The sequence below is a fragment of the Triticum aestivum genome, chromosome 6D (assembly GCF_018294505.1).
Source record: "Triticum aestivum cultivar Chinese Spring chromosome 6D, IWGSC CS RefSeq v2.1, whole genome shotgun sequence".
NCBI lineage: Eukaryota > Viridiplantae > Streptophyta > Magnoliopsida > Poales > Poaceae > Triticum > Triticum aestivum.
The window spans coordinates 436,083,656-436,095,827 of NC_057811.1; the positions used below are offsets into that span (position 1 = coordinate 436,083,656).

Sequence of the window (12,172 nt, forward strand, 5' to 3'; positions counted from 1 at the left end):
TGAATATGCCATTGCGCTATTGACGAATTTGAAGACCATGCCCGAGGGGCCTGCTTGAGGCCATAGAGGGCCTTATTGAGTCTGAAGACTTTGTCAGGATGCTTTGGATCTTCAAAACCTGTGTGTAGCCTTGAGCTACAAGCCGTGCCTTATTCCTCACCACAAGGCCATTTTCATCTTGCTTGTTGCGGTAGATCCACTTTGTGCCAATGATATTGTGCTTGCGAGGATCTGGACGTTTAACCAGTTCCCAGACGTTGTTGAGCTCGAATTGATGTAATTCTTCTTGCATGGCCTGAATCCACTCAGGCTCCAGAAATGCTTCATCTACCTTAGTGGGCTCTGTGATAGAGACAAAAGCATAGTGCCCACAAAAGTTAGATAAATGTGAAGCTTTTGAGCGTGTGAGAGGACCTGGTGCTTCAATGTCATCTATGATCTTTTCAACTTGCACTTCTTTTGCAACGCGAGGATGAGCTGGTTGTCGTCGAGGAATTTGATCAGTATTTTCTTCAGCACCATTTTCTTCAGCATTTTCTTCAGGTGCATTAGCTCGACGTTCTTCACGTTCTGGAATGAATTCTTTAGCAGATTCTTCGGTAGGAATGACATCCTCAGTAGCCTTGAACTTGATAGTTTCCTCAGGTGCTGGTTCATCTATCATAGAGGGTAGGTGCTCTCTTTGCGAGCCATTAGTTTCATCGAACCGCACATCTACAGTTTCAACAACCTTGTGAAGAATGTTGTTGAAGACTCTGTAGGTGTGCGAGTCCTTTCCGTAACCAAGCATAAAACCTTCATGTGCTTTCGGTGCAAATTTAGCATTGTGATGAGGATCTCTAATCCAACATTTAGCACCGAAGACTTTGAAATAACTCACATTGGGTTTCTTGTGAGTGAGGAGTTCATAGGCAGTCTTCTTGAAGAATTTGTGAAGATATACCCTGTTGATGATGTGGCACGCAGTATAAATTGCCTCAATCCAGAAGTGACGAGGCGTCTTGTACTCATCAAGCATAGTGCGAGCCATCTCAACAAGAGTTCTGTTCTTGCGCTCCACGACGCCATTCTGCTGAGGAGTGTAAGGAGCAGATAACTCATGAGTAATACCAAGTTCATCAAGATAGTCATCAAGACCAGAATTCTTGAACTCAGTTCCATTGTCACTTCTGATGTGCTTGATTTTCACACCGAAGTTGGTTGAAGCCCTCGAGGAAAATCGTTTGAAGACTTCCTGCACTTCATGTTTGTAAGTGACAATATGTACCCAAGTGTAACGAGAGTAATCATCAACAATAACAAAGCCATAGAGAGATGCATCATTTGTGACTGCTGAGTAATGGTTAGGACTGAAGAGATCCATATGAAGCAATTCAAATGGTCGAGTAGTGGTCATGATAGTCTTTGCTGGATGCTTAGCCTTGGTCATCTTTCCAGCTTCACAGGCTCCGCATAAGTGATCCTTGAGGAATTTGACATTCTCAATGCCAATGACGTGCTTCTTCTTCGCAAGCATGTGCAAATTCCTCATGCCTGCATGACCAAGTCGTCGATGCCATAGCCAGCCTTCTGAAGCTTTTGCAAGTAGGCACACGGCTGGTTGCGGTCCTGTAGAGAAATCAACAATATACAAGTCTCCTCTCCTAAAGCCTTCGAAGACTTTGGAATTGTCAGCTTCCATAACCACAACACAACGATACTTGCCAAAGACAACAACCATATCAAGATCACAAAGCATTGAGACAGACATGAGGTTGTATCCTAAGGACTCGACAAGCATGACTTTGTCCATGTGTCGATCCTTTGTGATCGCAACCTTACCTAGACCCAATACCTGACTTTTGCCTTTGTCAGCGAAGATGATATGCTTCAGATGCGATGGTGATAAGGGAGCATCCATCAATAGATTCTTGTCACCAGTCATGTGATTTGTACATCCACTATCGAGGACCCACTCAGTGGCTTTGGGTTGATCATCCTGCAGATGAATTAGTGCAGCTTACGAACTTCATATACTTCATCAGTGAAGAATATGACATCACAATTCATCAGACCAATTTCATCAAGCAATGCAACAGTTAAAACAGTATGAGGACGTGAGAAATGAAAGTTCATTTCTTCATGATTAGCCTGCGTCCTTTCAGGCACTTTTCAGGTCTCCAGCAAATTCTTCAGACGTTTGAGCACGTCTGGAGACCTGACCCTGCATAAGAGATTAGTCCTTTTTCTTCACCACCCACATCTGAAGGGGTGGCAAAGAGTTCATCACTCTGCGAGCTCCATACGAGAAAGGTGGCATAGAAGCCAATCCATTTCGTTTCACATAAGAGGAGTTAGGGTAAGCATATGAATAAGCAGAGAAATTCTTCGAGGACTTATGAACATAATGATTAGAAGAATAATGCTCATATTCATAGCCCTTAGCTCTTCCCTGCGAAACAGAGTTGTTAGCACGATGATGTTCATATGAGGACTTTGATCCTTTTGAGGAATATGATCCACGTGAGGAATTCGATCCGTATGAGGACTTGGATCCATATGAAGAATTTGGTCCATATGAAGAATTTGATCTGGGGTTCCTATTCTTCACAGGTGGTGTCATGAGGACATTCACCTGAAGACTTTCAAGGCACCTTTTGGGAACCCAGATTTTCTTCATAGGAGAACCGTTCCTGCAGTTAGTGCCAACATATCTAGCAAATACTTCACCATTCTGATTTTTAAACAGTTTATAGTTGGAGTCAAATGACTCATCAGAAGAATGAGAAGATTCACATGTAAAGCCAGATAAATTAGATGGATCAACTGGAGGTCCCTTTGCAGCAACCCATGAGGTTTTGGGGTACTGCTCAGGCTTCCAATATGTACCATCAGCATTGAGTTTCCTCTCAAAGGCAATACCCTCTTTCCTAGGGTTCCTGTTGAGGATCTGCTTTTTAAGCACATCACAAAGAGTCTGATGCCCTTTGAGGCTTTTGTACATGCCTGTCATGTACAATTCCTTCAGCCCTGCATCGTCAGTGATACTAGCAATGTCCTCAGATGAGGAATTAGTGATAGCAGAGACAGTTGAAGAATTTGTAGCATTAGAAGCATTTGAACATTCAGGTGAAGAATTAGCAGATTCACGTTCAATGCATTTCAAACATGGAGGAACAAATTCTTCCTGAGCAGCGCTGATTTGTTGAGCAAGTAATGAATCGCGCTCCTTCTGAAGATCTTCATAACTCACTCTTAGCTTCTCAAGATCTTGCTTTCTTTGAAGAAATTCATAAGAAAGCTTCTCATGATCAGATAAGAGAGTGTTATGATGACCTTGAAGGTTGTCAAACCTAGTCTGAAGTCTCTGAAGATTTTCAGTCAAGGTTTTAGTGCGATCCATTTCTTCACCCAACATATCATCACTTTTGTCTAGCATGTTTTGAACCTTTTCAAAAGCCCTTTGTTGTTTCACAGCAATCTTAGCAAGTTTAGAGTAGCTGGGCTTGAGGTTTTCATCAGATTCATTCTCACTAGATTCAGAGGAGGTATATTTGAGTACCTTGGCACCCTTTGCCATGAAGCAATAGGTGGGAGCGTAGTCATCATTGCCTTCATCAGCCTTGTTGGTGAAGCCATTTTCTTCAGAGTTGAAGATAGACTTGCTGACGAATGCAGTAGCGAGAGCTAGACTCGCTACTCCAGACTCGGACTCCTCAGATGCCTCCTCTTCCTCATGTTCCTCAGATTCAGCTTCAGAGTCCATTTCCTTGCCAATGAATGCCCGAGCCTTCTTGGAGCTGCTCTTCTTGTGAGATGAAGACTTTGAGGATTTTGATGATGAAGATTTTGAGGATTTCTTCTTTTTCTTCGCATCATCAGAACTGTAATCCTTGTATTTCTTCTTCTTTGATTCCTTTTCCCACTGAGGACAATCTTGAATGTAGTGTCCAGGTTTCTTGCATTTGTGACAAAGCCTCTTCTTGTAGTCACTGGATGAGGAATCATTGCTCCTTGAGGATCTTCCAAAGCGACCACGTCTTGAGAACTTTTGAAATTTCTTCACGAGCAGTGCTAGTTCCTGGCTCAGTTCTTCAGGATCACCAAGGCTGCTGCCAGAGTCTTCATCTTCAGACTCAGAAACTGCCTTGGCCTTCAGTGCACGTGATCTGCCATAGCTCGAACCATAGAGGTCTCTCTTTTCAGCAAGCTGGAACTCATGAGTATTTAGCCTTTCGAGGATATCAGCGGGATCAAGTGACTTGTAATCAGCACGTTCTTGTATCATCAATGCCAGAGTATCAAATGAGGAATCAAGCGATCTCAACAATTTCTTCACCACCTCATGGTCGGTGATGTCAGTGGCACCAAGCGCTTGAAGCTCATTTGAGATGTCAGTGAGGCGATCGAAGGTTTGTTGAACATTTTCATTGTCGAGTCTTTTGAAGCGGTTGAAGAGATTGCGAAGAACATCAACTTGAGAGTCACGCAGAGTTGAGACTCCTTCATTCACTTTGGACAGCCTATCCCAGATAAGCTTAGCAGTTTCCAAAGCACTCACTCTTCCATACTGTCCTTTGCTCAGATGGCCACATATGATATTCTTCGCTTGAGAATCGAGTTGCTTGAATCTCTTCACATCGGAAGCGTTCAGTGAGGGTGAGACAGAGGGAACACTATTTTCCACAACATACCAGAGATCGTTATCAATTGCCTCAAGATGCATTCGCATCTTATTCTTCCAGTAGGGGTAGTCCATCCCATCGAAGGTGGGACACCCAGTAGAGACCTTGATCATACCTGTGGTCGACATAACTAAAACTCCAGGCGGTTAAACCAAAATCACACAGAACAAGGGAGTACCTTGCTCTGATACCAATTGAAAGTGCGGTATATCGACTAGAGGGGGTGAATAGGCGATTTTTATGAATTCTTCACTAAGGAATTTGCGGGTGAGGAAATTCCTTAGCGAAGAACTACTTGCAGCGGAATAAGTACTCAAAGTAAGCATAGCAGAACATAGGCATGGTCATCATGATGAAATGAAGACAAACACAGAGTACAGAAAGCGTAAACACAGGATAGCACAGGATGAAGACAAACAAAGTCAAGAAATTGAACTGAGGAAATTGAGAAAGTCTTCAGTCAAAGTCTTCAAACACAGATATGACAAGCACACAACACAGTAATGAGGAAATGAAAGAGTTGAGGAAATAGAACCAGTAAGCTTGGTGAAGGCACTGATTTGGTAGACCAGTTCCAACTGTTGTCTCAGTTGTACATCTGGTTGGAGCGGCTAGGTATTTAAACCTGAGGACACACAGTCCCGGACACACAGTCCTCACCGTATTTTCCTTGAACTAAGGTCACACAGACCTCGTCCAATCACTCGTGGTAAGTCTTCAGGTGACTTCCGAACCTTCACAAACTCGGTCACTCGGCGATCCACAATTCCTCTTGGATGCTCTAGACCATGACGCCTAACCGTCTGGAAGAAGCACAGTCTTCAAAGGTAACAAGCGTCGGATCCACGCAGGATCAATCTCTTCAGTGATGCTCAATCACTTTGGGTTTGTAGGTGTTTGGGTTTGGGTTTTCCTCACTTGATGATTTTCGCTCAAAGTCCTCGGAGGATGGGATGCTCTCAAATGACAAATGTCAGTTTCTCTCGGAGCAGCCAACCAGCTAGTGGTTGTAGGGGCGGCTATTTATAGCCTAGGGAGCAGCCCGACATGATAAGACATAAATGCCCTTCAATGATATGACCGTTAGGTGGATAAGATATTTTGGGACAGCTGGCGCGTAGCACAGCAATGGTCGGAAATTTGAGTATCAAATTCCTCAGGGCTATCATGTTCCTCATTGTGTAGGCAATCCGCACTGGCGAATTCCTAACTCCTCAGTCAGAACAAATTCCTCAGAGACCAGAAGAACTTCGTCTCTGTCACTGAAGAATATGACTGAACTGTATGAGATTTCCAATGGCTTCACTCGAAGGGATTGGTAGGTGTAGGATTTTGAGTTGAGCATCACATGGAAAATTTTCCTTAGTATTTCCTCGACCCCCTTTAACAGTACGGTGTTTCCTATGACTCAAGAAAGAGAAAATGAAACTATGAAAACAAAAGTCTTCACGCTTCATGTTCCTCAAATGAATACCAAGTCTTCAAGGTCACACCAATTTCTTCACTTTCAAAGTCTTCAGAAAGTCTTCAAAAATCCAAAGTCTTCAGTCGAAGAACGTCATTTTTAGGGGTCGACTTTCTCTGTAAATATCAAACTCCTCATAGACTTATAGACCTGTGTACACTCATAAACACATTAGTCCCTTAACCTATAAGTCTTCAATACACCAAAATCACTAAGGGGCACTAGATGCACTTACACTTCTCCTCACATGATTTACTCTGATTAGTTTGCTTGGCTACATGCTCCTCATGATTTCTTTGAATTTTTCTGTAGGAGCTCGATCAAAAATCACCTAAGGAAAATATGTCGTTCTTCTCTACAAGGGTTGCATGTGGAATTTGAGGAGAATCTGTGCACCAGCATCCGACTCCTTGATGTTGCTCTGATCATATTGTGTAAATATATTTCTAATAAAGCAATCGCCCGACGGTGTACATGTTATAAATAACAAGATGTAATCATCAAGTGTGAGAGATGGCAACATCATGATGGGATGGTATGTACTGTTGTGCTCATCAATAGAGTTAGATCACTTTTTTGTCTGAGAGTCGATTTTTTTGTGCGTTAGATGGATTGACAAGTACCAAAGATTTATGCCAAGCAGAACTAAAACATGTCCATGGATCACCTTCAGTCCCGCATTCCAATCAACAACATTGGGCCGAGCAAGCGCGCGGGTGGCGCAAGAGGCAATGGGCATCCGGTGGAGACTGAATGGTGAGCGGCGGTGGCGAGGTCGAGCGGTTGGCACCAGCGGCGAGTAGGCAATTACCGTGATGGGCGAGCGAACGGGGCGTGTAGGTGTCACGATTGCATCACAATTGGAATAAAGTAAACAATGCATACGTGTGACCATTGACTGATTTTGTGTTTTGTGTGCTTGTGTTAACAGCCAGCCAAATCAATCAGCCAAGGGCCATTATGTACGTGAGTGTGTTAGCAGTGGGTATATTTGAAGATTATTTCTCAACTCGGCATGTGGGTAGACACTAAAAAGACGATGCCATGGTAGCATGGTAGACCTGGCAAGTGCCACGAACATCATGATATTCTTCCTTTCCTTAATTCCTTGATTTGAAAAATAATTTGCTCTGCGTGTATAGGAACATAGCAGTCGGGCAAACGACACTTTGGCATCTTTATCTATCAAGGGAAATATACTTTTTACTTTAGAAAATGTGGGTTCGGATTGGTCTGTTGAGTTATGGCTGGTTGATCGGAATAATTTTTCTATTTAAAAATATAGCAAATAGCATTTCATTAGAGATTGGTCTGTTGAGTTATGGCTGGCTGATCGGAATAATTTTTCTATTTAAAAATGTAGCAAATAGCATTTCATCAGAGATGGCTTTGCAGCAAATTGCAAATCACGCAAACCAAGCCATCGCCGCCTCGTCGCTCTCGTCGGGAGCGACAACAACCGCCGGTTTCTTCTTCGCCTTCTTAGCCGGCATCTCCTCCATCCGGATGCCCTGCGGCACGAGCCACTCCACCACCGCCTGGGACTCGGCCTCCAGGAAGTTTAGGTCCGTCTTCGGCCGTCCGGCACGCCACACCGCCATGTCGTAGGCACGAGCGGCCTCATCGGCGGTGGGATACGTGCCGAGCCACCAACGCTGCCCGACATCGGAGACCTCCAGTCTGAAGTTCCCGGAGGGCTTCGCCCTCATGCCGAAGAAACCGGACTTTCCCTTCGGCGTCTTCTTCGGCGCCATCGGGGAGCGGGCGGCGGCCGAGCGGGGAGCGGGGCGGCGACGTGCGGCACGGGGCGGAGGCGGACGGAGCGGGGCGGCGGCGTGCGGCGCGGGGCGGAAGCGGACGGAGCAGGGTGGCGGACGGACCGGAGAGGAGGCGGACGGAGCGGGGCCGGGCGGAGGATGGACCGGAGGCGGAGGCGGCCGGAGAGGAGGCGGGCGGGGTCGGGGCGGCCGGAGCGGAGGCGAACGCGATGGGGCAGCGCGGCGGCAGGCGGCAACCTAGGCGGGGTGGAATCAGTGATGGGGGTCTGGATCTACGGCGGGGCGAGACCTTAAAAAGTTAACATGTAACTCTTGCAAACTATTTCAAGAGCCCGTGACAACCCACGGGCAGTCTACTAGTATATCTACTTTTGGACCTTAAAACAACAGTCCACGGGTTTTTTTTTATTTGGCCCGCCCACCTTTGGGCTGGAAGCTCCGCCACGGCCGAGCACCATGACGACAAGGCACGAAGAGGAGAGCCGCCCGAGGCCATTGACCACCACGTTTCCTGGCCGTAGTCCATGCGCCTGCCGGTGACGGCAGAAGCAAGCACCGGTTGAAGATTCGTTTCATCCAATTTTCAGGCACAAGCTACTCACTGAAGATTATTATTTTCTGCAAATGATTCTTCATTTTTATTGCTCTAATAGTGTCATCAATTCACACAAAAAGGACAACGGGCTGCACTCCCATGGCCGATTTGGCCATCAGCATCCCGTCGACCACCTCCACTAGTATTATGTACTACCAGAATTCAAGAGAATTCCGACTCCCGCGATTCTACTATCCTAATAAGTTGCAGGATGATGCAACTACGTGTCTACTACTGTACGTGCTATGTACAGCCGAGCATTATCGCGCGCGGCGGCCTCTGCTTAGAAGACGAGGCAATCCTTGTCGAGGTCGTACCCCATCTTCTCCAGCCCCGGGCGCACCGTGCACTCGAGCATCGCCGGCGGCCCGCACACGAGCGCGAGCGTCTCGCCGTCTCCGCCCAAAGGCAGGTGCTCCCGGAGCACCTGTTCGTCGACCCTACCCACGCCGTATTCCCATGCGTCCTCCGGCCGGGCCACCTTGCTCACCACGTACCACACCTTGAGCCGCGCCGGGTGCGCGGCCGCCCACCGGTCGATCTCCTCCCGCAGGAGCATGTCGTCCTCGGTGCGGTTCGCGAACACCAGGTGCATCTCCGTGGTGTCATCGGGCTGGTCCCTCAGCACGGCCTGGATCACCTGGTACACCGGCGTGATCCCCGTCCCGCCGGCCACCATGGCGAGCCGGCGCGCGAACCGGCGCTCGCCGCCCACCGTGAACGCGCCGCGGCCGGCGTACTCGATGTGGCCCACGGGGCCCTTGATGTCGACGGGTGCACCGAGCGGCAGCGAGTCGAGGTACTGCGACATGAGCCCGCCGGCGGGGAACTTGGGGTCCTCGTCCTTGAAGTATATCTTGATGAGGAGGTCCACATGGCCGACCTCCTCGACGGAGCTGGTGGGCGTGTACGCGCGCATGCAGAGCTTGCCGCCGGTGGACGCGCACACGTACACGTGCTTGCCGACGGGCAGCCCGAGCTTCTGGTCAGGCGACGGCAGCGCGAACCGGAACAGGCGCACGTTGTCGGACATGCTCTTCTTGTCGACGAGCCGGCAGCGCACCTTCTCCCGCGGATTGGCGAGCGCAACGGTCGTCGAGACCGGCGGCAGCACCAAGGGCTCAACACCAGCAGCAGGGGCCTCGACGATGGCGGCGAGGTCGGCGCTGCTGCTCTGCGGCGAGTAGTCGGTGCCGGTGGCGATGAGCTCGCCGACGCGGTACATCTCAAGGAGGCCGCGGGCCTTGGCGGAGTGGATGGCGTCGAACTCCTCGGTGCAGTCGGAGCCGGCATTGATGAGGATGCTGTCGGCGCCGCCGGGGTGGTCCTTGAGGAAGCCCGTGCAGTCGTAGACGTGGCCGTGCACGACGATCCACGCCGACTCCTTGGACGCGTGGCGGCGCACCTCGGACATGGTGTACTGGGCTGACGCCGTGGACATGAAGGGCGTGGAGGTGCTCCGCTTGAGCGTGCCCTGCGTGGTCTCGGACGTCTCGATGTGCTTCTGCCGCGCCATCCAGCCGCCGGACTGGTTCCCGGGCTGCGTCGGGTGGTCGAAGACGAGGCCGATCTCGCCCTTGTGCGGGCGGCACACGTTGATCTTGACCCGGAACCAGCAGTTGTTCATCATGCCCATGAGGTTCCAGATGAGGCGCTCGGGCTGGGTGTTGAGGGCCTCGTCCCAGGCGCGGACGGCGATCTCCTTGGCGCCCAGCAGGTCGAGCACCTCGACGTCGACAGACCAGAAGCACCAGCACCAGTACTTGCCGTACTTGGTCGGCCGCTCCGGGTGGTCCAGCTCGCACACCTGCCATGTCTCGCCGCCGTCCAGGGTCACCTCCACCCTCGTAACTTTCCGGCCACCGCCTGGTTAAAAGCAACACCGCCAATGTTAGAATAGTCAACCCAGGCCCAAATACAACGAACAGGCTGGAAGTTACGAGGCTTCTCTGTATCGAGCAGGCCCAAGCAAGCCCAAAATGAATAGCGACACGACATGTATCAGACAGCGCCGAGATTTATACTACGACAGGGGTGAGTGTTGTCAGTTGGGTGACGACGGAGATGAGATGTGGGTCGGAGGAGGGGGGACTCACCGGAGTAGGCATATCCCTTCATCGTATACGGCTTCTGCGTCGTCAGCGCGTTGATGGGCAGCACCTCGTCGTGTCCCGGCGTGGTGATCACCGAGTTGATGTTGAGCTCGTTGATCATGCACTCCGGCTTGTACCACCAAGCTGAAACATCCAGACAACACAGGCACCGTCAGGCTCGCCGTCGTCGTCACCTGGCATGTCGGCATGCACGCGACGTACTACATACGCGGCTAGCTAGGAGAAGGAGAGAAGGCAAATCGAAAGTACCTTCGGCATTGGCGAGCTCGGCGTCGACATGTGATGGCAGCACGCGGTTGTCGCGGTAGTGGTAGTAGCTCTCCGACTCGTTGCAGGCCACGACGATGCGCTTCAGCCACTTCACCATGCGCCCGCCGATGAAGCCCGGCACGATGACGCGCACGGGGAAGCCATGGTCGGGCGCCAGCGGCTCGCCGTTCTGCATGTAGGCGAGGATGACGTCGCGGGCCGGGTCCATGGCCACGGACCGCCGGAGGCTGGTGCCGTACTTGCACCCGCCGCCGCCGGGGAGGTCCTCGGCGCCCTCGAAACACACGTTCGAGGCGACGCCGGCCCCCATGACGCCGCACCGGCGCAGCACGTCGCGGAGGCGCACGCCGCGCCACACGGTGGTGGAGACGGCCCCGGGGCCCCAGTTGAAGCCCGAGGACTGGCGCACCATGTTCTGCTCCTTGCGGCGGTTGCCGGCGCACACGAGCGTGACGGGGAACTCCACGGCCTGGAACCCCGTGACGAGCTCCTCCATGGTGAGCCTCACCGGGCGCTTGACGAGGCCGGTGACCTCGACGGTCCAGGTGGACCAGTCGGCCTTGGGCACGGCGCCGTGGTTGCGCACGTAGTGGAGCGGGACCGGGGTGATGAAGCCGTGGGACATGAGGCGCGGCAGCGGGGGCTCGGAGTTGAACGGGTGCTTGCCGGTGAGGCGGACGAGCGCCGGGTGGCGCTTGACCCAGGCGTCGGAGGTGGCCTCGTCGCGGGGGTCCTTGACCGACGGCTCCACGTCGAGCCGCGGGCTGTAGAGCGACCGCCAGTCCGGCGGGATGCCGTCCTCGTCGTCCGAGTCGGAGTCGGCGCCCGAGCGGCGCCTGCCGCCGGAGGAGGAGGAGAAGAGGTCGAAGGCGGCCTTGGGCTGCGCATTGGTCGGCCACGGGTGGGCCGACACCTGACGGTTGTACTCGACGGAGGCCGCCATTGTTAAGTGGTTGCAGACAGGCGAGGTGGCACAAGTCTCGGGATCGGTGTGCGGGTCGAAGACAAGCTCAGAAGCTCAGGATGGCTGGCGGTGCGCTCTTGGAAGGTGTGGAGTGGTGGCGCGCGGCTTATATAGGGACGGAAACGGGAGGGAAGAGGCGTTCCGTTCGAGTATAGCAATAGCACACTACTGCGTTGCGTGGTGCCAAATTGCAAGGATTTTTTTGACATGTGGTGCCAAATTGAAATTGCCAGTGCTGATGCATGCACGCGTACTGGTACTGGGTGCAACAAGAGTAAGTAATCTATGCATCAATCAACACGAGTTGACGTCACCACACGCG

The 12,172-nt window shown here is 51.1% G+C and overlaps 1 protein-coding gene across 1 annotated transcript; it reads right to left on the reverse strand.

Moving 5' to 3' along the window:
- Positions 1 to 8,521: 8,521 nt before the first annotated feature.
- LOC123145655 (nitrate reductase [NAD(P)H]) lies at positions 8,522 to 11,941 on the reverse strand. The gene is made up of 3 exons (XM_044565123.1): positions 10,866 to 11,941; positions 10,599 to 10,739; positions 8,522 to 10,368 (listed from the first exon to the last, which is right to left on the reverse strand). Exons 1-3 carry the CDS (start codon positions 11,827 to 11,829, stop codon positions 8,786 to 8,788), a joined length of 2,688 nt encoding a protein of 895 aa, XP_044421058.1. The 5' UTR covers positions 11,830 to 11,941; the 3' UTR covers positions 8,522 to 8,785.
- Between the last annotated feature and the right edge of the window lie 231 nt (positions 11,942 to 12,172).